Below are 22,389 nucleotides of genomic sequence, written 5' to 3'. Positions count from 1 at the left end.
AGGCCACAACTAGATATATTTATGGTGTTGATTGCTGATTTGATGAAATAAGAACATTGTTTAGGCCTACTTGAATGAACGTAATTTCATCTAATCAACCTTTTCTAAATTGGCCTTAATGGACTGCTATAAATACGTAATTTCTAAACGGCAGGATGCGTGGGAAATGTCACTTTAACACTTTCTGTGCTGGTGCCAAAAGGGTGCCTTTTTAGTTGATTAGGCTTGCAAAGTGTTTGTTCTTTAAAGAAATTAAGATCTTCATCCCTCTCAAGATGAAGGTGGAATTTATTATTCACAATCCACAACATAGTTGCTTGGTGTGCTTGCTGGCATGTTGAAGTATTACCCCCCGGAAATCAGTCTAGAGTTGTCCCATTGAATCAATAAAGTCCTTTTGTCTTTTTCAGGGGCAAACCTAATCAGCTGGTTCATTCTCACATCCCTACTGTGGTCCTTTATTCCCCTTTCTTGAACACTGAGAATCACAGCTTCCTATGCTAGGGTCCTGTTGGTCTGTACAAAGAGAACTCTAGAACATTACAAGGTTCTTCAAAATCCTTCATATCTCGCAAAGACAAGACCTGAAGATGTACCTAAAAGGGGGTTACAGTGAGAAGGGAGCAAAATTGTTCTCCTTGGCCTCTGAGGATAGGACAAGAAGCAATGGGCTTGAATTGCAGCAAGAAAGGTTTAGGTTGGACATTAGGAAAAACTTCCTACCTGTGAGCAGTGCTTTTTTTGCAATGGTACTGCCCAGAATGGTGTACCGTCACCATTTTTCTCAGCCCACAGAAAGGGAATGGGTGAGTGGTGCAAACTGCCGAGCTTGTTAAGAACTCTGATCATTTTAATGCTGGCCTGCTTACCTATTTTACTGCTAATCCAAGAAAGACAAGAGGCACTGTGTCAATGGGAAGATGTCAGTGGAGACTGATGTTATCCAGCTGGTTGAGGCCAAACCTTAACACAAGCTCTTTTGAACCTTGCCAGTGGCTAGCATAAGACCAGGAAAACCTTCCAAAGAGTCTGTACCATGGATTACTACGCATGAGTATAGGATTTTTTCCCCTCACTGAACGTATTTGTAAGTGGACCATGAAAAATCAAAGTAACATCACAGGGTAGTGATGCAACATGCAGTGGTTTCATTCGAAGAAGGAAAAAAAAAAACCACAAAGCAAAATAAACAAAAAAAAAAAAAATCCAACTTGTCAGTTTCGCCTTTGATAACCGTTTAGTGGGACCTCAGAAGTAGCAGACTCCTCTGTACTCAATATAGGAAATTTCTATGGTGCCCTTCAAACATCAAAGCAATGCTACTTAGTTTTCTCAGGCAACTGACAAGTTTTTAAGCATGACGACCGCGTGGGAATCTAAATTCCAGACGAGATTAAATCCAGATACTGCCTAACAGCAGGGGCTGATACATGGATGTATTGCAAAGCAGCAAAACAAATGAACAGCAAAATTAATTTGGTTTCTATTGGGTTAAAAAAGAGATACTCATGTAGTTTACAGAGTTCAATTTTTCATACTCGTTTCAGTTAATCAAATGCTCTGTTGACACACAAACTCAGTGTGGTACATAATTTTGAATCTCTGTAAACATTTTAAAATCTTCGTTTGCAAGGCTGGGTTCTTTTAGCTGATTCCCACATGCATTTTTTTCTGGAATCATATTCCTTTGTAAAATGTTTCATTGCTGAGTGCTTTAGGACACCGTTGTTGATTTACAACCCTACACATAGAGTCAAACAGAAAACATGGTAGTTAGCCTACATTTAGACTGCAGACTTCTTTCGGAAGATGCTTCCAGAAAAACTTCTTTTGAAGGAGAGCGTCCACACAGCAAAAGCGATCTGCTTTTTCGAAAGATAGAGTCCAATCAATGTGGATGCTATCTCTCATTTAAGTTGTGATTACTATGGATGGAGTGGCCAACAAGGCACCTGTGCTTTTTCCTGGAAGCCTCTTCTTTTGAAAAACAAAAAAAACCCAAAAAACCTCTTCCCTGTCCACACACGCCTTTTTCCGAAAGAACTCTTTCGGAAAAAGGCTTCTTCCTCGTAGAGGTTTACCGCTGTCGGAAAAAACCCTGCATTCATTTGACTTTCTGTTGAAAGAACACAATTGCAATATGGATGTAAGTGTAGTTTTTCCAGAAAAATCAGTCTTTTTCTGGAAAACCTCTACAGTGTAGACATACCCTTAGAGTACTATCACTGGGTTGAAAATATCTCATTAAAATATAGGGTTTTTTAATTAAAATATAGTTTTTAATGAGATTCTCATTAAAAATATAGTTTGATTCGAAAAGTTCCTTTTTAAAGAACACATTACTGACACTTTCCACTAATGATTTTAATAACATTTGTAATTTTAACTGAAAATTTTAAACGACTTGTTTCAGATCTCGTGAAAGGGAAATAACCAATCCACAGCTCCCTCTGAGTTCTATTCAGGAACTAAGAGTTTTTCCATACTCGCAAAGGCTAGAAATGTTATTTTTAAGGGAAAAAAACACAAGTTGAGTATTTCATGTAATCATATGACGCCAGGAGTTGGGACTTTAAGAAAAACACTGAATCACCACTAAATTGATAAGATTGCCAGAGCCAGCAACAGCGACTTCATTCATATTGTATGAAAAGGGAAACCATTAAAGCTCAAAGAGAGCTTAAAAGAAGGCAAAATTATAGTTTTCTTCCATGGTGAAGGTTTGAAAGTTCTCGGTGGCTTCCAGCTATGCCCTTGTGATGATATTAATCGAGGGATGTGAGTAAAATGATTTCTGTTTCATATAAATTAATTTATTCTGTGAGCATATGTCCTGTGAGGAAAAGCAGGCACATATGGGGCTAGAGATCACTTCATTCACACAGCTGACAATGTTTTGCATACCAACCTGTATTTTTAAGAGACATAGGCATGGAATTAGGTTCACAGCTCACCCTCAGACGGGGTGCTAATCTTCTCAGTCAGATCAGTGCTTCCCTGCGGAGTCTGATCTTTCTAGTCCTCCTTCTCGCCAAACTCCCGGCATGCATAAAGAAAAGTACACTGCGGGCAAAGATAAAAATTCAGGTAAAAAGAACTAGACAGTCGCAACCTATTTGTAGGCACCATTTCCATTTCACGCGGGCAATTTTAGGTGAGTGAAGCACAAAACTAAGCAATACTTAATCTGGGGTAATGTTATAAATTACAGCAGGTAAGTCTGTAACTATCTCGTTAGCTGTTAAAATGCCTGTGGGGTTGAGGATTAGAAGCAGGAGAGAGATTTATGAGGATCAGGAAGGAAGAGTTCATGAGGGAACCGTGACACATAGGGAGGAGTCATTATAACATTTTGGGGTTTGGAGACGAGCCAGTTGGAGATAATCTGACGACACACAGACCGTACTAGATCCCTGTAAGAAGATTTGAGAAGTTAAAGGCTAAAACAACATAATTCATAACCTTTTAAGCAACAGCCTCATTGAACAGAACTGACAGATTGTAATCTAGTCATCGATTTACTTGACATGCTTAAGAATTGAGAAGTAGCTTTGGCTGTCCTTAGAATGACACACAGACGCAAGAGTGAGACACATATGGGTTTCATAAACCGTGGTGCCATATTTTGGTTTCTAAGAGCTGTCAGTTGAACCCCGTCCTAGAGATGAATTTGCTTAGTCTGGAAGTGATAAACCTACAGGAATGTGAGAGTCATTCCTTTTTTCCCCCTCTATGTATAGTTGAAATGAGTTAGGAAAGAGTTGAGGAAATGTCATGATTAGAATTCACGAGCAACATGCCTATAATCAATCATCTGGAATAAATTGCTTGCATGTAGGCTTTGCATTTGTTTGATTTAATTTTATTTTCTTAAAGCCTGGTGCAACAGGTGTTGGGAATATATATAAGTACTCATGCGTGATAATACAAAATATTCTGAATATGGGATACTTGTTTCGGGGAATAGATCCTAATTGTAATTGTGTTTAGGATGATTTAGATGGTAAAATAAATCCGCGCACTCAGCAAACACGTACCGCAGAGTTTTCCTACCAGTCCTAAGGATTATCTACCAGATCCTGAGCAAACAAACATCAGTGTGAGTCTATTGATGGCAACAGGTTGCATCCCCACTGGTGTAAATCAGCATAGCTGGAGCTATGCTACCTGAAGATGTGGCCCCTGGTGTCTGTGGACTCTGTCCTATGTGATAATTTGGGCTAAGGAGGTGAAGACATTCTCCATTATACAGCCACTACCCAACTTACGAACACACTGACTTATGACCATCCATACTTAAGACCAACCTCCCGTTAACCCCATTATAATATTTTCGAGTTAAGAACCATGTACGTCAAGTTTTTCAAACAGTGCGGGCAGCGCATTTAAGAGTATTTCCGACTTACGACCAAATTGAGTTACGACCAGTTGTTCGGAACGTAACCCATTCGTAAGTTGGGGACTATCTGTAAAGGTCATATGCAAATTTGACACTGTTTCCCTGGGCCTGAACAAAGACATGAACTGGATGGGCCATTATAAAACCAGCCTTCCTTACAATGAACACCCCATTGACATCAAAAACGAAGTACGGGATACTTCCAGCTCACATGAGGTATGTCTACACTACCCCGCTAGTTCAAACTAGGAGGGTAATGTAGGCATACCGCACTTGCAAATGAAGCCCGGGATTTGAATTTCCCGGGCTTCATTTGCATAAGCGGGGAGCCGCCATTTTTAAAACCCCGCTGGTTCGAATCCCGTGCAGCGCGGCTACATGGGGTTCGAACTAGGTAGTTCGGACTAGGCTTCCTATTCCGAACTACCGGTACACCCATTTCACGTGTCCAGTATTTTCTGAATTTTTTTACTGGACGGAAGGCCCAAATACCAGACTGTCCAGTTCAATACCGGACACCTGGCTGGCAACCCTAGAAGTTATTGATCACTGTTTCATTGTACCTACTAACGAAACCCCTGTACAAGTTGGTGTAATATGAATGTTTAGCCTGTGCTTTATCATGGATAAATCCATCAGAGGAGATCCGTACTGGCTTGCTGAGATTTATGGCTGTTCGGAACATACCAACATGTTTGTGACTACAGCACTCGAGTGGTGTGAGATTTTCGCAAGGCACCTCGCAGATGATTCCAAAAGCTGTGCGTGCATTGTGCCGCCAGGACACTGACAGTGTGGAGCTGCGTCCGCCGGCTTATTACCAGGGATTATTAATTCCTTTGGGAGTCAAAACTCACTTGAGCGTCCCTTGGATTTTTCCAAACTGGAAAGTGCTTTTTAAATATGTCAGAATCAGAAATCGATTTCCTGATCCCCGGCGGCTTCGCCGAGCTGATCGTTCAAACGATCGTTTATCATTAGACACAGTGAGTAGGGGGTTAATTGTAATTGCACGGTCACCTGGACTATTGTGTGATTGAGGCAGAGTCTCTCTGCTGTGTCAGATCCGACAGTATATTATTTCTAAGTGGGAGTGCCAGAATGCTCTTTAAATCTGCCATGGAACTGAGGAAGAAGTAATTTAAGCGTTTGATTTAGCACTCCCTTCTTGCTGTCGGCTTCAGGCCACTTTACTAGCTGTAGCAGAATGTGAACTGAATTAAAATACAGATGCTTTGGGGAAGAAGTAGAAATCATAAGCCACAACTGGGAACTTAGAAGCCTTCCGTTTTGGAACTCGATACGGTGTGTCTTTGTTGTTTAGGTCTATCGGTAAATCATTAATTATTCTAAACTGTTCATTTCCCCTCAAGGAACTCCAGAATGCAACATTAAAGGCTGGCTATAATGAATGAAAGCCGCCGTCAGATTCCTGACAGGTTTTATTACTCCTTATAGAATACTTAACAGTCTTCTGCAGCATGAATAGGAGGGATAGAGGGGGTCCGGGATTTACCCCGAGCCCTGGATTTTATCTAGGTTTGAGGGGTAATAGTAAACCCTTTAGGACTTCTGAGACAATTATTTCCTACCTCTGGAAGAACTAGTACAAAAGAGAAGGACTGATGGGTTTGACAATTTTCCCAACCATTCAGGCCCTAGGCTTCCTACTGATTTACACCAAGGCCTCTTTTCATGACTCCGGCAATGTAAAGGTAAGCAATATATCCCCGAGTAGTAGGAACAAGTCATAGTGTAATGTGAATCAGACCCGACGGCACTCTCCCTTTCTCTCTGCCCTCTTTTTCTGAGGCAGTGGCTTGTTTTGGAAGTTGTGTGGCTATTAGCAGTAGCGTTTCGATGTTCAATCATGGGTCAGTCCCTGTCTTGGCTTGCTAGAGAAGGTCACACATGGAGTTTTGAAACCCAATCCTCTCTCTGCAGGCTGTAAAGCAATTTCATTCTGCACTTTGTCACTTGGGTCCCTGGTGTCAGCTGAACTGGGATCACGCTTGTTGACGGAACCAAAATTGGAGGAGTAACAACCACATATGATGATGAAATCTGCCTGTTTTATAATGGAAGGTTCTGGAACTCGGTTTCTTTGGGAGGAATTCCTTCCTCGTCTGTGTTGGGATTCCGTTGGTCCTGCCATAGAAACCCTGTTTTACAAATGTAGTTGGAAAGCAAGGCGTGCGTAAGATTGGGAACGTCGTAAAACTGAACATCTCAAAATGACAGTAGATGGGATGGATCGGTTACAATAAGGTACGGCCCTTTGGCTTTCTCCTCATCTTTCAAACCATGGGGAAGCCGTTTCCAAGGAGCAGAGGACTATCAACTTGTTCTTCACCAAAATCACTTTCATTATGTGAGTTTCCCCTGCCTCCACCCTGCCCAATCAGGAAAAATAATTTGTGCAGCTGGTCATTCGTAAGACCAAGCTTCTCCTGTGTGTGATTCTTGCCCATGCAGATGAGTCGATGTGTTGCTGCACACGGCTGCATCTTTCTGTGAAGGGTCAGACTCTCAAACCTTGGCTCATGTTGAAAATTGCCTTTTTATTCCATGGGCTGGTGCCATTCACCTGAGAGAAAGGAGATTGGACTCGAGCTCAAGGATTTTCCTTTCTGTGTTGGCTGCTGCTCATCCCTGCGAAAACTATTTTCCATCTGACAGGGCTTCAGTTTAAATTTAATCAACAGACCATGTTTGCAAGCAAAAGATCTCAACCCCCCAGCTTTGGGACAGACTGTCCCCTTTCAGGGTCAGATCATGACATGGACAACCAAGTCTGGGAGTCTCCATTGTGACTCCTCGGTGAAGGCTGTGGCTAGATTAAAATACCTTTGCTTAAGACCTTCACGAGAAAATGTAATCTCTAGATTTAACATGAAGTAGGAGTTTTGATGCTGGTGCCAATTCTGGACCTTTTCCTTCTGAGAGGATTGCTGAAATTATAGGAGAAGAGAATCCCCCAGACTGTTTAAATCATAGAAATGTAGGGCTGGAAGGGATTTTGAGAGGTCATCAAGTCTAGTCCCTTGTGCTGAGGTAGGACCAAGTCAACCTAGACCATCCCTGACCGGTGTTTGTCCGACCTACTCTTAAAAAATAGTGAGGGGATTACACAACCTCCCTTAAAAGCCTGCTCCCTACTAAAAGTAAAAATCATTAACCTATCATTCTCCTCAGTTCCATAAACACAAGATTTATTTTCCAGTTCATCCTTGGTCTTTGCATTTTACTTCATCTTCCTGAAAGGGAAGCGCTGCATGGTTTTAAGCCGTGGTTTCTATGGAGAAACTCCATCCATCCATCCATCCATCCATCCATCCATCCATCCATCCATCCCTGACTCTGCTGGTAAGTCTCTCTGCCATCATTTTCATAGATCCTGGCAGCCCATCTAGCTGGCTGTGAATTAAATCCAGGTTCTTAGGCCTGGTCTACACTATAGCGGAAGGTTGACTTAAGACATGCAGCTCCCGCTATGTTAATTACATAGCTGGAGTTGACGTATCTTAAGTGACATTTCTGTGCCATCCACACAGCGGGAGGTCGACAGAAGCTAATGCTCCCATTGGCTTCCCTTACCCCTCGTGAGGAGCAGAAGTACCAGCTCCGATGGGGGTGCTCTCTGAGTTCAATTTAGTGGGTCTTCACTAGACCCGCTAAATCGAGCCCTGGAAGATTGATCACAGCAGTGTCGATCTTCCTCCTAGTGTAGACATGGCCTTAAAGAGGGAGGTTTTGGAAGGGCTTAATAGCCACGATACTCACTTGCATCAGTGCTGGGAGAAGAGACTCCGCCATCCTTCCCTTCACTTATCTGAGACTGTACAAAGTGCACTTTTGAAGATGGATTCTTACGTAAGTTCATGGATCCCTGGATCTCCTCCTTGAGTGAGAGAGAGCTTAATTCCCCCATCCAAAGTTTAAAAATTCATGCAGGCGAATGTATAACTCACATTTCTCCCCCTTCTCCACACGCTCCATATCGTTCTTGGTCACTTTCCGTGAGGAAAATATTGATTGAAATTTGCAATTCAGGCCGCATTTCACTCTGCTCTCTTTACAAGTCATTCAGTATGAGAAGAGCATCCATTTTCACACTGCACTGCAGCTTTCCCCTCTACCTGTTCGTTTGCCCCCGTTAAATGGACATCTTGTCAAATAGTGTTTGCATAGACTGATGGCAATAGAAGTCTTGGTGAGAGAGCCAGATCCCTGACCATGCACTCCAACATACAGAATCAAAATGTGAGGCCTAAGTGAAATATACCGGTGCATTCACCTGTCAGATTTTGCTAATATCACCCAGATAAAATGACAGAGAAACACCTGCCAGTGTTAACCTATTTTTCTCTGAGATTCTTTCACATATTTATAGTTGGAAGCTATGGTCTATCAGAGAGAAAAACTTTCCATTATTATTTTTCATGCAGGAATGAGATGCCCACACTTCAGCATAGACTAGAAAGTCCAAGTCATTTCCAAAGAGCAGAGCAATTAATAAAGAAAGTAAAAAAATAATAATTTCACAGTGCATTGTTAAATTAGCAATTCTTCAGAGTGTCTATAATTCCGGGCAGAATTAGTATGCACTTTGAAGTCGTGGGCAGGAGTACATGTGTATATTTCATTTACTCTTATACCCGCAAGCCTGAAACGTGGGGGAAGCAAAAATCTTGAAATAGCAAAGGAAACATCCCGACTTTTAGATACCTGTCATTCCACTGCTACCTAGCTGACAAATTATCAACAAAACCAGGAACATTGCCTTTAGATTACAGCTGTGATTCTTTAAACCTGAAGTAGCCGAGACAGTTGTTGGAAAATGACAAACATTAAGTAATGCAGGGGGAAAAAATAGGCTAGCTAGCAACGCCACCATAAATTTATGAACGGGGTAGAATATGTATGATAAAAATGCAGTATATTCTCGCCACACGGAAGGGAAATATATTACAGAAGCATTTTGTAAATGGAATGCATCTACATAATGCCGCAACACATTTAATTGCTGCTATTTTAGTTTTTCAAAGTTGGCTGGATGGCAGAAGAATTTGTATTCAAAATAATAAACCCTTTTTTTTTTTTTTTTTTTTTTTTACTACTTATCCATATGCTTAAAAAAAAAGTTATGCAAAGCTGAGTTAAGTTGCAGGGCCTAAGACATTCCTGTTCAACATTAGACACAGCTTTCTCTCTCTTTAAAAACAAAAGCACATGCAGATTTTAGTCGTTTTTAGATGTAGAAGACACAAACGGATGTGGTCTGTGATTAAAGCTCAGGAATCCAAGTGAGCTGGTGCTACTAATGTAAGACAAGATGAGGGAGGAAAACTAAGAGAACGCTGGGGTTGTAGAGTCTTCACCTAAGGGGTTGTAGAGTCTTCACCTAATTGTGACGGGATAGGCTAATCCGCTTTCTTACATTCTGATACGACACTAGTTTAACTGAAACCCCAGGAGGACCAGCAGGAGGGGAAGAGTGGATTCTCCTCCCCCATACGTTCTTTAATTTGCTTGGCCACACTGAACTCAGCGCCATGGCATGAGGTGTCCATCAGGGCAGAATCTGGCCTGAGGAGTGTTACGTCAGTGGAAGTGTGGGCTGAATTGGACCCACTGGTGATGGTGATGGTGATGCCTGGTGGAAGCCACAGGATGTTTAGGAGGATTTTCAAAGGGGAGAGCCACACCGAGTATGTGAGTGTCGCGTTAATGTGACAGCCAGTAACCAGCCACAGCCAACCTGTGGAACTCCTTGCCAGAGGATGTTGTAAAGACCAGGACTTTAACAGGGTTAAGAAAAGAACTAGATAGATTTATGGAGGTTAGGTCCATCAGTGCTTATTAGCCAGGATGGGCAGGGATTGGTGTCCCTAGCCTCTGTTTGCCAGAGGACGGAAATGGGTGACAGAGGTGGGATCATGTGACAATTCCCTGTTCTGTTCATTCCCTCTGGGGGCACCTGGTATTGGCCACCAAGACACAAAACTGGGCTTTGTTCTTATAAGAAGTACTGCAAAGCTGGGCTGCCCACTAGATGAAGTACAATACAAGATCTTCCAGACTGCTGCATCTGAAGAATATTTAGTTGCTGCTTCTTAAAGGCAAAACATGTACAGTGTATTAGTTTAGGCTAAAGCCCTGAAATGCGGGTAGAGCAAACATCCATGATATAAATCATCAACTTAAGTCCTCTCAAATGTCATATTTCTTAACCACAATTGGCTGCAATTTTCTAAACCATAGCCTAATTAGAGAAATCTTTGTCTTTGCTGGCCAGCATCCAAATCTGTCTGTTAGGCTGAACCGGACAGCTAGATCTTTTCTGTAGTATTGTGCCAGCAAACATCTGGCGTTGATTTTCCAGTGGATTTTACTGATTATTTTTACATGAATAGAGGCACAGATGTCTGTGCTAACCTATAGGAAGCTTCAAGAATGACTGCTTGATCATACTCCCATTAAATTCACTGACAGTAGACACTGATACTAATAGGAGTAGGATTGGACCTTTTGGATTGAATCCTGCTATTTCTACTTAGGCAAAAGTCCTTCTGAACGCAAGCCTCCAAGAGGGAGCCGTGTTAGTCTGTAGCTGCAAGGGCAACGAGGAGTCCTGTCGTACCTTAGAGAATAACAGGTTTATTAGGGCATGAGTTTCCAGGGGGAAAACTCACTTTGTCAGATGAATGCGAGTGGAAGTGACAGAAGCAGGGGTCTATACACGGAAGAAGTTGCGTGTGTTAATGAAGCTAATCAAGTCCGGATGGAAGTGGCTCATTCACAGTGGCTCATTTGGTGTGGAGAGGTGAATATCCAGGCAGGGGAAATGGCCTTCGTACTGCGTTACCCAGTTGAGATCCTCAGTCAGTCCTAAGTGGCTAGAGTTGAATTTGCAAATGAGCTCCAGTTCAGCTGTCTCTGTTAGTAACCCGGGTTGTGACATTCTTTGGTAGAAGGCTGGCTACTTTCAAATCCTTCACTGAATGTCCAGGGAGGTTGAAGTGTTCCCCTACAGGTCACTGTGTGTGACCATTCCCAATGTCTGATTTGTGTCCATTTATCCTTTGGTGCAGAGACTGTCTGGTTCGGCCAATACACATGGCAGAGGGGCATTGCTGGCACTTGATGGCATAGATCACATTGGTGGATGTTCAGGTGGATGAGCCCCGATGGTGTGGCTGATGTTCGGTCCTGTGATGGAGTCAATAGAGTAGATGAGTGGATGGAATTGGCAATGGGGTTTGTTGCAAGAGTAGGTTCCTGGGTGAGTGTGTGTGAGGTGTGGTGTGTGGCTGCTGGTGATATTTCCTTCAGGTTGGGGGGCTTCCCTTTAGGACTGGCCTGTTTCCCGACGTCTGTGATTGTTTTCCACTAGACCACACTGCCTTCCTAGATCTTTTTATCAATTGCGGATGCAGCTGACGCGGAGACCTGGTGGCACGTTCAGAACAAGGACCGTCACAAGTTTTTGATGCTGTTTTTGATTCTGTTTCGAGACATTTGTTAGTTCATTCATAATTGTTAATTCTCTGTTTCCCAGATTTTGCCCGCATGCCATAAAGCGTGGTACGACCATGACCCACGAAGGGAAGGAGTGACATTTCGGGGAGGGGGAGGATAGAAGTATTAACGTATTTACACTCTAGTTTTCAAGGTTGCTTGTTCAAAAGCTGGGAACTATTTCAATGCACAATGCAGACATGTCCCTTCAACCTGCACTGGAGTGGGGTTAGACAGATGAGCATAAAAATACATGATTGTCCCTAAAATCGTGCCTTCCTTCTCTGCCATAAAAGAACCTCCCCCTTTGTGGATGCGCTAACCTTCAAGGCAAGCTCGTGTGCTTTTTTCCTTTAAGGTGCAAATCAGTCCGAGGATGCTTTTCTTCAACAGCTTCATGCAACTCCTTAAAAGCTGCGTTCCATAGCTCTTCAGATGCCTAAGGATTCTGGGAAGACTTGGGGCATCAGATACTGTGTTATATTAGTGGCGACTTATTTAATTCTTTTCACGTCCCCAGAGTATGCCGAGAGCGGGAGAGAGTAACACACATACACTAACACAGATAGCCCAACCGAAAAGGAAACCTTCGCAGGGAATTCTACATGCTTTCTGTGGCTGTATATTCTTGGAAGCAATTTCAGAGCCAGCCTGCCATTCAAGGACAGTTGTTAGGAAGTACGGGATTAGTTCTTAACAGACTGCTGGAAAACTCCTACAAGAGCAGACCTGTTTGTCCTGTGTAGTGGTTTGCACTGTTATAAAAGGCTTAGAGATCATCTGTTTTAGATTTTTGGTTATAAGACAACCATGACAATCTGCTTTATTTTGGGGGGTTTTAAGTAAAAATGTATGCCATTATCACAGATCAAGGCTCGGGGCGGGTTTGGCTGCTTCAATTGATTCCGTACTGTAAAAGTTCAAAAACAAAGGGTCAGGGAGGGTTTTTGGAGAGAGCGATATAATGGAAACCCTTTGGCGCAGAAATTCTGGGGACCCAGAGTAGGTTCTGGTGTTCTTTGTAATTCTTTTTTTACCAAATGTCAAAGCATCCTCCCTCTGCGAGAGCAATGTGCTAATGAAGGCAGAGTTGATTAGCAGCAGGATGTGATTTTCTTACTGCTGAATATAGGCAGCTGAATATAGCCAACCGACATTTTAGCTGTGCTTCAACCCACACTTTGAGTCTAGCTCCCGTGTCTCCACCAGGCTGAAGGTCATGTCCTGTAAGCAGAGGATGCGTCGAGTCACAAGACTGGCCATACTGGGTCAAAGCTAAGGTGCATCTAGCTAAGTATCCTGTCTGCAGACCATGGCCAATGCCAGATGCTCCAGAGGGAGTGAACAGATCAGGGAATCATCTTGTGATCCATCCCGTCATCCATTTCCAGCTTCTGGCAAACAGAGGCCAGAACGCCATCTCTACCCATCCTGGCTAATCCAGACAAGATGCAGTTCTTTTGATGAGTTGATAGAGAAGCAGGCCTAGAAAGGACCTCAAAGGGCAAGCCCACCCCCTGCTCTGAGGAAGGGTCAAGTCAACAGACCATCCCTGACAGGTCTTTGTCCAAATTGTTCTTAGAAACCTCCAATGATGGGGATTTCACCCCGCTCCCACGCTCACCTCTCCCAGTCATCCCCTGCCCTGTAAATTAGACAGCGGTTCCTAATAGCCCCCCTACATTTCCCTGGCTGCATGCTTTGACTCAACGCTGAGATTTCCTGAGGATCCACGCCACCGTGGGACATCCGGGGACGGCCCGAGCTGGTTGCCTTTGCCCTGGGAGCGCGGAGGCAGGGAGCCACCTCAGCTGAGGAGAGCATGGGAAGACGTTACGCTCAGCGAAACGCACCTCGGAGAACTAGAGCCTGCCTTCCGCACCAGCCTCTAGGGGGCGCTCGCTGGCTTTACTCTTGGGTGTCACCCGGTCTGCTTGGCGGTGAGGCAGGGAGTGTCTTGTGGCCTCTTTCTGCCTTTTGTACACCCGAGGGTGAGCCAGGAGCACTCACACTGGCCTGGAGGATATTGTACCCAGGGGCACAAGAGACGAGGGTCCTTGCGCCTTCTAGGTACCCGTGTGCTTTTATTTTCCCCACTAGGCACTTCCACTCAGTTCTGTAGGCATCGTGGCAGGCCACACAGTGGCGGGGAGCAGGGGACAGATCCTCCATCATGCGCAAGAAGGGTTCAAGAGTTCCTCTGGGCACAATCAGCCTCCACCCAGCACAAAGGAGAGGCTTGCCAAGCTTGAAGAAGGGCAGGTCCTTAAAAGGGGGTCCCCTGATTAAACATAGACTAGGTAAAGAGGATAAAGATGTCAACCCCCTGTGCAGGGAGAATTGCCCGGTTGCCAGATCATCCAGCATTGGGGGCCTTTTGAGCCAGCGGAGTAGTGGATAGGGGTTGTAGGACCTGGGTCTAGAAGCTTCCGGAATCTAGTCCTAATGTGTGAAGAAAATCCAAAGTTCCTTCCCCCTCGTTTCAGTAGTTATATGTAGTTCTCACCTCGCACATGGAAAGTTCAGCTGTATCACGACAAAGGGTCAGCATGAAGTACTCCCCGTGCCCCTCGCCTCCGGCGAGGATCTCCGGAACAATTTCCAGCAGCTCTCCGTTTTAGACTCTTGTCTGCCTTTTGCAAAGCTTCACTTCCGAATCCTGCTGCCGGTCGGAAGAATCAGTCTACAGTTGTCCAGCTCTTACAGGCTTTTCCTTCCCTCCCTCTGCCCAGTGACTTCCGTAGCTCATCCATCACTGCATCGCAGACGGGAGAAGCGATAGAGCGGTTATCAGTCCATGGAGGAGACTTTCTGGTTTTGGTTACAGCTGGAAAAGGCCAAACTTTGACTTGCTAAAAGTGTACTTTCCGCTGACGGAAATAAATCCTTGTTTTTGTCTGACTCCCCACTGTTGCCCTTGGACTCTCGCATATTCACGGTGTCTAAAAATACCTGTCTTCAGCAATCCTTTGTATTTAAAGGATATTTTCACACGTTGGGGGCTGGTTAAGCAGTGAAGTGGGCGGCCGCTCTAAGGTTAGATACGAAGAGGGAAGTGTCATTGACAGCTTCAGACTTTATTTGAATTCTCTTAGCCGTCTTGTAGCAAGCGAGAGGGAGATGTGGGACGTCTCTTGACTGGTTTGCGCCTCTCTTGAAATGCCAGGGGCGGCCAGGAAAGCAAATCTGTATGCCGCACAGGAGATAAGTACCTTTCAAAAGCTGCTGAATAAGAAATAGCAACATAAAGTAAAGAGGAATAGAGTAAAATTTTATTGAAAATTAAACCCCAGAGACTTGGATAATTTTAAGTAAAGTCATTTATGCGGCCGAGAGTGACAGCAGAGAACCTGTGGAAGAAGAAACCAGATTCTGGGGATGTTTAAATATCCCACAGGGGAGATTGCAGTAGAAACGCCTCCTGCGCCCGATCCCCTGAGAATGAATTCTTACAGCTGCCTGCAGCTATGGAGGGTTGGCTGTTCAGCTCTAGCAACTCGTGGATTGGCCGGGATGGTGGCTATCATGCTTAGTACACTGTCATTTCTGAGTCTTGTTGCATTTATTAATTATGGCTGGGATTTTGGCAGGAGACTGTGAGTTAGGCACCGACTTCCATTGAAATTGAGTGGGAGGTAAGTGCCTAACTCCTTTAGGCACCTGTAAAAAAAAACAAAAAAAACAAAAAAAACACACCCTGTCCCTGGATTAGAGAAAACCACCTATCGTTAGTTATGGGGGCGAGCTGTTGAGGTTCTCGTCGGCACAGCACAAGCGGCTTATTTTTAAGGATCCTTCTGAAAACAATCCTTCCTATCCCACCCTGGCCAGTGACTGCCAGCCCCTCTGGGTCCTTCCTTACTGCTCGCCTTTGTGACACATTTCCTCTTTGGACTCTGACTCGTTACGCCTCCACTAGGTGGCTCGGGGGTGAGGCTCCTGCCCCAGATGTGATGCCCACAATACCTGCCGTGCTGTGATGTAGTTTCCTCTCCTACAACCCGGACTCCTGCAAACTCCGGGGGCCTCCTATTTGACGTGCTTTAGCTGCTCGTTCCAAATTTGTTCCCGTTTCTGAGCTGCCCATTGGCGGCTGTCGTCGCTCTGAAATGACATCATCAGAATCGAGGGGGCGCAGATGGCAGATGTGTGGGCATTCGCTTACTGTATGAATACAGTCCTGTGGCATCTTCTTGAGTGGGTCCCCCATTCAGAAAGGTGCTTAAGCAAGTGCCTGACTTTAGCCCTGTGAATAGCCCTGTTGGCGTCCCCCGGGTATTTGTAAGCTAGTAGGACCCTGACCAGAAGTGGATGGAAACTGGTTTATGGTTCTCAGTGTCACCAAGGTGTGGGGGAGTCACCGGGCCCTGCATTCCCACCCTCAGGCAGAGGTAGCAGGTCAAGCAGAAGGGTTCTTGGTTCCTAGAGAGACAGCGTAGAACAGACTTAGCGCAGGGGCCAGGAGCCGTCAATAAAACCCATCTTGGGGAGAGGGAGGCCCAGGGCCCTGGGTTCCCTCCCTGCATCTTAAGCTAGCTGATACTTCCACACACTCTCAGCCACCCGTCCCAGCCTGCAGGCAGCCCTGCCTCCTTCTTAGTTCAACTTCCCGGGCAAAAAACGTCATGAGGTTGCACCCTCTGCCAGGCTCAAGTGATAAGAGAGCCTTGGCCATTGTGTACGTGCAGGGCTGGGGCAGTGTGGGGCTAACTCCCTTCAGTGAGAGCCACACCCAAAATTCCCATCCCCATCCACGCACCGGTACAGCACCCAGGGAAACTGAGGTGTGCACCCAGTAACTACAAAGCAATACAGGACACTCGAAATCGCATGCAACATAACACAGCAAATACAATCCCCACTTCATCACACTCACTGCTGATTGCTGCCGCTGTCACAAATGCCAATGCTTGTTAACGAGATGACCATGAGTAGCAGGTGATTGAGGATGGGCAGTCAGCAATGGTAATCGGGATGAGTATGTGTGGGGGGGTTAGAGTCTTAGAAGGGCCCAACCAGCTCCCATGTGCTGTTCAATGCATGAGGGAAACTATGATGAGGTACAACGAAAAGACCTCCCTAATGCCCAGCCTTTGTTACGGTGTCAGATCCCTGTTCTGTCCCACATGTGGTGTAATCCATCACTGCCCTGATGCTTCTGTGCAGTGATAGGTGGGAACCGTCCGGAACAGTGTTTCTTAAACTGTGTTCCGTTGCACACCGATGTGCCGTGGAGAACAACAGAATTCAAAATGGCCACCCTTAAAGGGGCAGGTGACATTTTTTTCTCAATAACTTCCCAGACTTTCTCCAAACCCTTTTTTCCCCTCAATAACTTCCCCCCAACCCATTCCCCTTCCCCCTTATTTTTTTTTTTTTTTTTTGTTCAACAAAAAATAGTTGGTGTTCCTCACTCTTAAAAAGTTTAAGAAACACTGGTCTGGAATAAAAACACTCAGTCCACAAAACATCCCTGAATGCAAAAAGAACATCCCCCGTTCATGTTTCCAGGTGTGGCACTAACTTGTGACTGGCATGTTTCTCCCCAGAAAGATATGTCAGCCTGTGTGGGAATTCAAGTTGCCGTGCAAACGGATACAGCTTTTATTTTCATTTGAGGCTCGCTATTAAAAATGATGTGACTCTCCTGGGATGCAAGGAGGAGCGCCTATTTGTTAGCGTCGTGTTTAGCCATGGAAACAAAGCATTCCCTTCAAGCAGAGCGCTCCGTTGCACTGTCATCGGCAAATTGTGCCTTGTTGAAAAGCCATCAAAGGAAGCTGACTTATCTTCCATGTGCTGCTTTACAGAAAATGGAACCACCATAAACTCTTGTGCCGTAATGATTTTCTGTCTTTCTTGATGAGACATAATGAGATAAATTCAAGACCTTTTTGAAGGCTAATTACATATTGCACACTCTAGACATCAGTTCTCCTTGTTAGATGTTGTGCCTCCCTTCCCCACACACACACTCCTCCAGTTTCTGTGTGTGCTTGTGGATTTAGCTTTGCTTTGAAATACAAATTGGGATTAGGGAGGAGCTGTTTGTATTTTTTCTCCCCCCAGATCTTTGTAGATATTCTACGGTCACACAATGCATCGTTAGAGATAAGACAATACTTGCAGATGGAGGGGAAATAAATAAAAGGCCGGAATTTCACACATGGAGCTGGGAAAGTGTTATAAACCATGCCAGTTCTTGAGTAGTTTATGAACAACCCTCCGGAATGAATCCAAACCTGAACCTGCTCTGGACTGGGCATTTCTGTGATTTAGAGCTTTGCGTATGGCCTGATTTTCAAACGTTCTCAATAGCCACAACTGGGAGCAGATTTGAAATCCATACAGCGTTTCTCGGTGCCTACGTGCAAAGAGCTTAGAGCTGAGCTCTTTGGGGTATTTGGTCCTTAAATTGTCATTTTAAATGTCAAGGTTCCCCTTTAACCTTTGTGAAAATGTCACATTCTTTGTGCACCAAGGATAAAGGCTGCCCGTAAACGCCTTCCCTTGGTCCTAAATATCGAACATTACCCAAGCGTATGCGCCAGTCCCTTTTCTAAGTCGGAAGGAAGGAGAAGACCAACTGCTCTTGCAGAGGTGAGCACGGCTGAGAGCTGTGGGTTGGCTGGTCCCTCTCTTTTCTTGAAGCCAGAACGGCCAGTCACCCCTAGTGTGTAGAGCATAGAAGTATGGAGGATTGCTGTGTTCTTACCACACTGCCATCATGGGTGGTGGGCATCAGAGGGGGCAAACAGCCAGGCATGGCCCCACCCACACTCCACCCCTAGACCCTCTCTGCTTCTGTGTGGTTCCCTCCGGTCTCCTGGGGCTCATGCTCTGGGGCTGGAGAGGCCGTGCCTACCTGCTGCTGACCTTCCCTGTGCCCTGGGGAGGCTGGGGCTGCACACTGCCTGCATGGGGGGTGGTGTCCATGGGTGTCCTGAGGCAAAAGGGGTGGGCCCTATAGAGGAAGGGGCGGGCCCTATGGAGGAAGGGGTGGGGCTGCCCAAGTCCTAGGTTTATCCTCCATCCATACCTGCCATGTTTGTTGTTTGTTTCTGCATTGTAGCCCCATGTGCGGCAGCTATTGTTTTAATCTAGGCTGATTGGTTGATTTCAACATCACTCCCCACCCCGCCCCGCCCCGCCCCCAGCATCAGGGGAGCTGACATCAGAGCAGCTTTTGCATCAGCCTTTTGTCGTGCTGTCGCATCCAATCTGAAGACGCCGATGTACAGGAATTGTGAGGCGAGACACGTTGTGTGAGAGCTTTCATTTGCGCAAAGGCTGGGAATCGTCGAGCTGCAGAATTTACCCCGCCCCACCAAAAATAAAAAATAAAAAAAGAGGAAAAACAAACTCCACATTTTCATCTAACGGGGCGGCACCATTTTGCTCTCAGATCCTGGCAGCAGATCTTAAAAACCGGCCCTCAGTTCTACATCAAGTTGTCGGGGTAGTGAGAGTTTTCATAGCTGCCAATACACCAGAGATCGGCTAGTTTTCCTTGCACAATATTTGCTACGCAACAACTCTGAATGACAGATTGAAAGTCTTTTTAATTTCCCTGTACTTTCTGTAAGTAGCTCTGAGTGCCTATGCCTCATTAGTAACAAGATGGCCATAACGATTTTACAGTGACTCTTAAGGAATCAGAAAAATGGAAGCATTTTGGGAGCTGGCTGGCGAAATGGGGGTATGTGATTATTTTAGATGTCAGAAATAGCAGGAAAGCCACTTCCCAAAAGGACTTGAAGTTTCCTTGTGCTGGTGATGGTCGATCTGGCAACTAATGAGCTAGTTTGCTTTCTTTTATAGGCCACAGACCTGTGCAAAACTGTACATGCAACTATCATGGCTATGCAAAGGGACAGGGCAGAAAAATGACCAGGTTTTTCTAAAGGGCTCTGTGCCTAGTAGCTCCCAGTCCAACTTCAGTGGACTGGCCATATCTAGCCATTCCCACTCTGCACTACTGCACATTGAGCACTTGAGACTATCTAGCTGTTCGTCTTCAAGGGTGTGATCCTCTGCAAGGTGCAAGGTCCTTCCTTTGGTGAAGTGAAAGGCTCTCAGCAACTTGCAGGAAGAGCAACCAATGAACTTTGAGTCTGTGCTGACATCAGAACAGCCAGACTGGGTCAGACCAAAGGTCCATCTAGCCTTGGGTCCTGTCTGCCCACAGTGGCCAATGCCCGATGTGAACAGAACAGAGAATCATCAAGTGATCCCTCTTCTGTCATCATTCCCAGCCTCTGACAAACAGAGGCTAGGGACACCATTCCTACCCATTGATGGACCTAACCTCCATGAATTAATCTAGTTCTTTTTTGAAGCCTTTTAAAGTCCTGGTCTTCACAACATCCTCTGGCAAGGAGTTCCACAGGTTCACTATGTGCTGTGTGAAGAAAAACTTCCTTTTGTTTGTGTTAAATCTACTGCCTATTAATTTTGTTTGGTGACCCCTAGTTCTTATGACAGTTCTTTGAAATCAGACACAATTAATGTAAGCACAGCAAGGCTGGGAGAGGGGGGCAAGATTCCCAGCTTTGTCTGATATAGGGGAAAAAGGAGAACAAAAAATATAGCTGTCTGTCTGGAAGGCCCATCATATATATACATTACGGCTGGAGGGATTGTATTGTACAGTGAACATGTCTGGTTCAGGGTGTACCCAGAGAGAGCTGTGAAGCAGTTCAAAATTCTTCACAGGTTTTCTGGAAGACACCCTAGGGAAATGGCCTTTTTTTGTTAAGAAAGTATTAAGGCTGTCTGAAATTGCCTCCTTGCCAGGGCGGCGTGATTATTTTATTTGCTGAGACGTTGATTTCTGGGATTGGGGCATCTTAAACGAAACCCACAGAACATATTTTATCCTTCTCCGAATCTGGGGTCTGAGACTGTGAGAAAGCAAAGCGTTGATGTTTTCTAATGCAGCGAGAGACAGGAAAGATCTAATAGGTCTAATATACTCAGCAAGGAAAATAAATATCTGACAAAGGCAGCTGCTAGAGAAATCAATGGCCCGAATTGGTCTCATTCTCTTCTGCACACATATTTTAACTGTGTATCCCATATCAGCACCCTGCCCCCTGTTGTATTTTGTAAATTGTTCACCAGCAAAGAGTGCATGATTGGTGGTTGTTGTCCCTTTCACTAAGGTTGGGTCTACTCGGCAGCAGCTCAGAGAGCCATGCATGGACTAGCTCTGCTCAAGATGACAAGCTAAAAATAGCAGTTTGGCCAGGGTGGCATGGGCCAGTTGCCAAAGTACAGTCCCATCTGAGGGCTTGTCTAGTCTTACCCGGAAATTGATCAATCTGGCATTTGATTTAGCAGGTCTGGTAAAGACCTGCGAAATCAAATGCTGCTGGCACCTCCATTGACCCTGGTACTCCACGGGGTGGTGATCAGTAAGGGAAGTGGATGGGCGAGTTTCTCCCGTCGACCTCCCACAGTGGGGCTGCTGGAGAAATTCGATGTAAGGTACGTCGACTCCGGCCATGCTCTTCTCGTAGCTGAAGCTGCGTATCTTAAATCAAATTCCTCGCACAGTGTAGACCTGGCCTGAGATGTCCCCCGTTTGCTAGGCTGAGCTGCTGGCCCATGCAGCCATGGTCACACTGATGTGTTTAGCATGCTGGCTTGAGCAGAGCTAGAGCATGAATGTCTTTCTGAGCCGGGAATGCCACCTCCCCGCTGCCATGAGGAGACACTCCGCAGACCCATGTTGAAAGGACACGGGCAGGCACAAATCTTGGTGGGAAGAACTTAGTCTTCGGTTCCTCTCTTACAGTCTGCCGACCTGGATTCTTCAAGGCTTCTCCCCAGAGCCCCGCCTGCAGTAAGTGCCCCCCTCACAGCTACACGCACGAGGAAGCCTCCACCTCCTGTCTGTGTGAAGAACATTACTTCAGAAGGGAGTCGGACCCGCCCACCATGGCCTGCACAAGTAAGCACGCGCTGGGGGTCTTCTCATCCGCTGGCGCTGGGACATGCCAGGAACGGGCCGCAGGGCAATGAGGAAAGTGCTTTTGCACACTTGGGGCCTGGCCCTGACCTGGCTCGTGCAAGCTGTGCGCGGTGGTAATCCATTGGCGTCGTCTAAACTATTCCTGGTTTGCACGCCTGTGCTGGAGATCAGGCTCAGGGCCTTTGCTGCTAAAGTAGGCCTGGGATCCCGGGGGTGTTTGTGGAGCTCAGCATGTGGAATTGGATAGGCAGCATCTTGAATCGAATGCTGGTGTGTGTGTGTGTGTGTGTGTAGCTGCCCTGGGGCCCGGTTATTTAAAAGGGCCCATGGCTGTTGGGTACCACTGCTGATATATCGACAACGGCAGCAGCCAGAGCTCTGGGTCCTTTCAGTCATCACTGAAGCACCAGGCATCATGTGCCCAGTGCTGCTGAGGGGCTGGCTAAGGGAGGCAAGGCTCCAGCCCCACCCCGCCCCTTCCATCGGAAGCCCC

The 22,389-nt window shown here is 45.6% G+C and overlaps 1 protein-coding gene and 1 long non-coding RNA gene across 17 annotated transcripts in view; one reads left to right on the top strand and one right to left on the bottom strand.

Moving 5' to 3' along the window:
- EPHA5 (EPH receptor A5) overlaps window positions 1–22,389 on the top strand; it is a 259,608-nt gene that overhangs the window by 114,601 nt on the left and 122,618 nt on the right. For 10 of the 16 annotated variants that reach the window (XM_075929252.1, XM_075929244.1, XM_075929253.1 and 7 more), the window contains one exon: window positions 21,720–21,875. The exons of the other annotated variants lie outside the window; for them this stretch is intronic. In XM_075929252.1, coding sequence (XP_075785367.1) covers window positions 21,720–21,875 — 156 coding nt within the window. The remainder of the gene's footprint in view (window positions 1–21,719; window positions 21,876–22,389) is intronic. 16 annotated transcript variants of the gene reach the window in all.
- On the bottom strand, window positions 2,932–16,937 carry LOC112546578 (uncharacterized). The gene is made up of 3 exons (XR_003090301.2): window positions 16,797–16,937; window positions 15,887–16,024; window positions 2,932–3,063 (listed from the first exon to the last, which is right to left on the bottom strand). It is a non-coding gene; the product is annotated as an uncharacterized LOC112546578 (long non-coding RNA).

The sequence above is a fragment of the Pelodiscus sinensis genome, chromosome 5, assembly GCF_049634645.1.
Source record: "Pelodiscus sinensis isolate JC-2024 chromosome 5, ASM4963464v1, whole genome shotgun sequence".
Lineage (NCBI taxonomy): Eukaryota > Metazoa > Chordata > Testudines > Trionychidae > Pelodiscus > Pelodiscus sinensis.
This window is presented reverse-complemented; position numbering and strand designations above follow the sequence as displayed.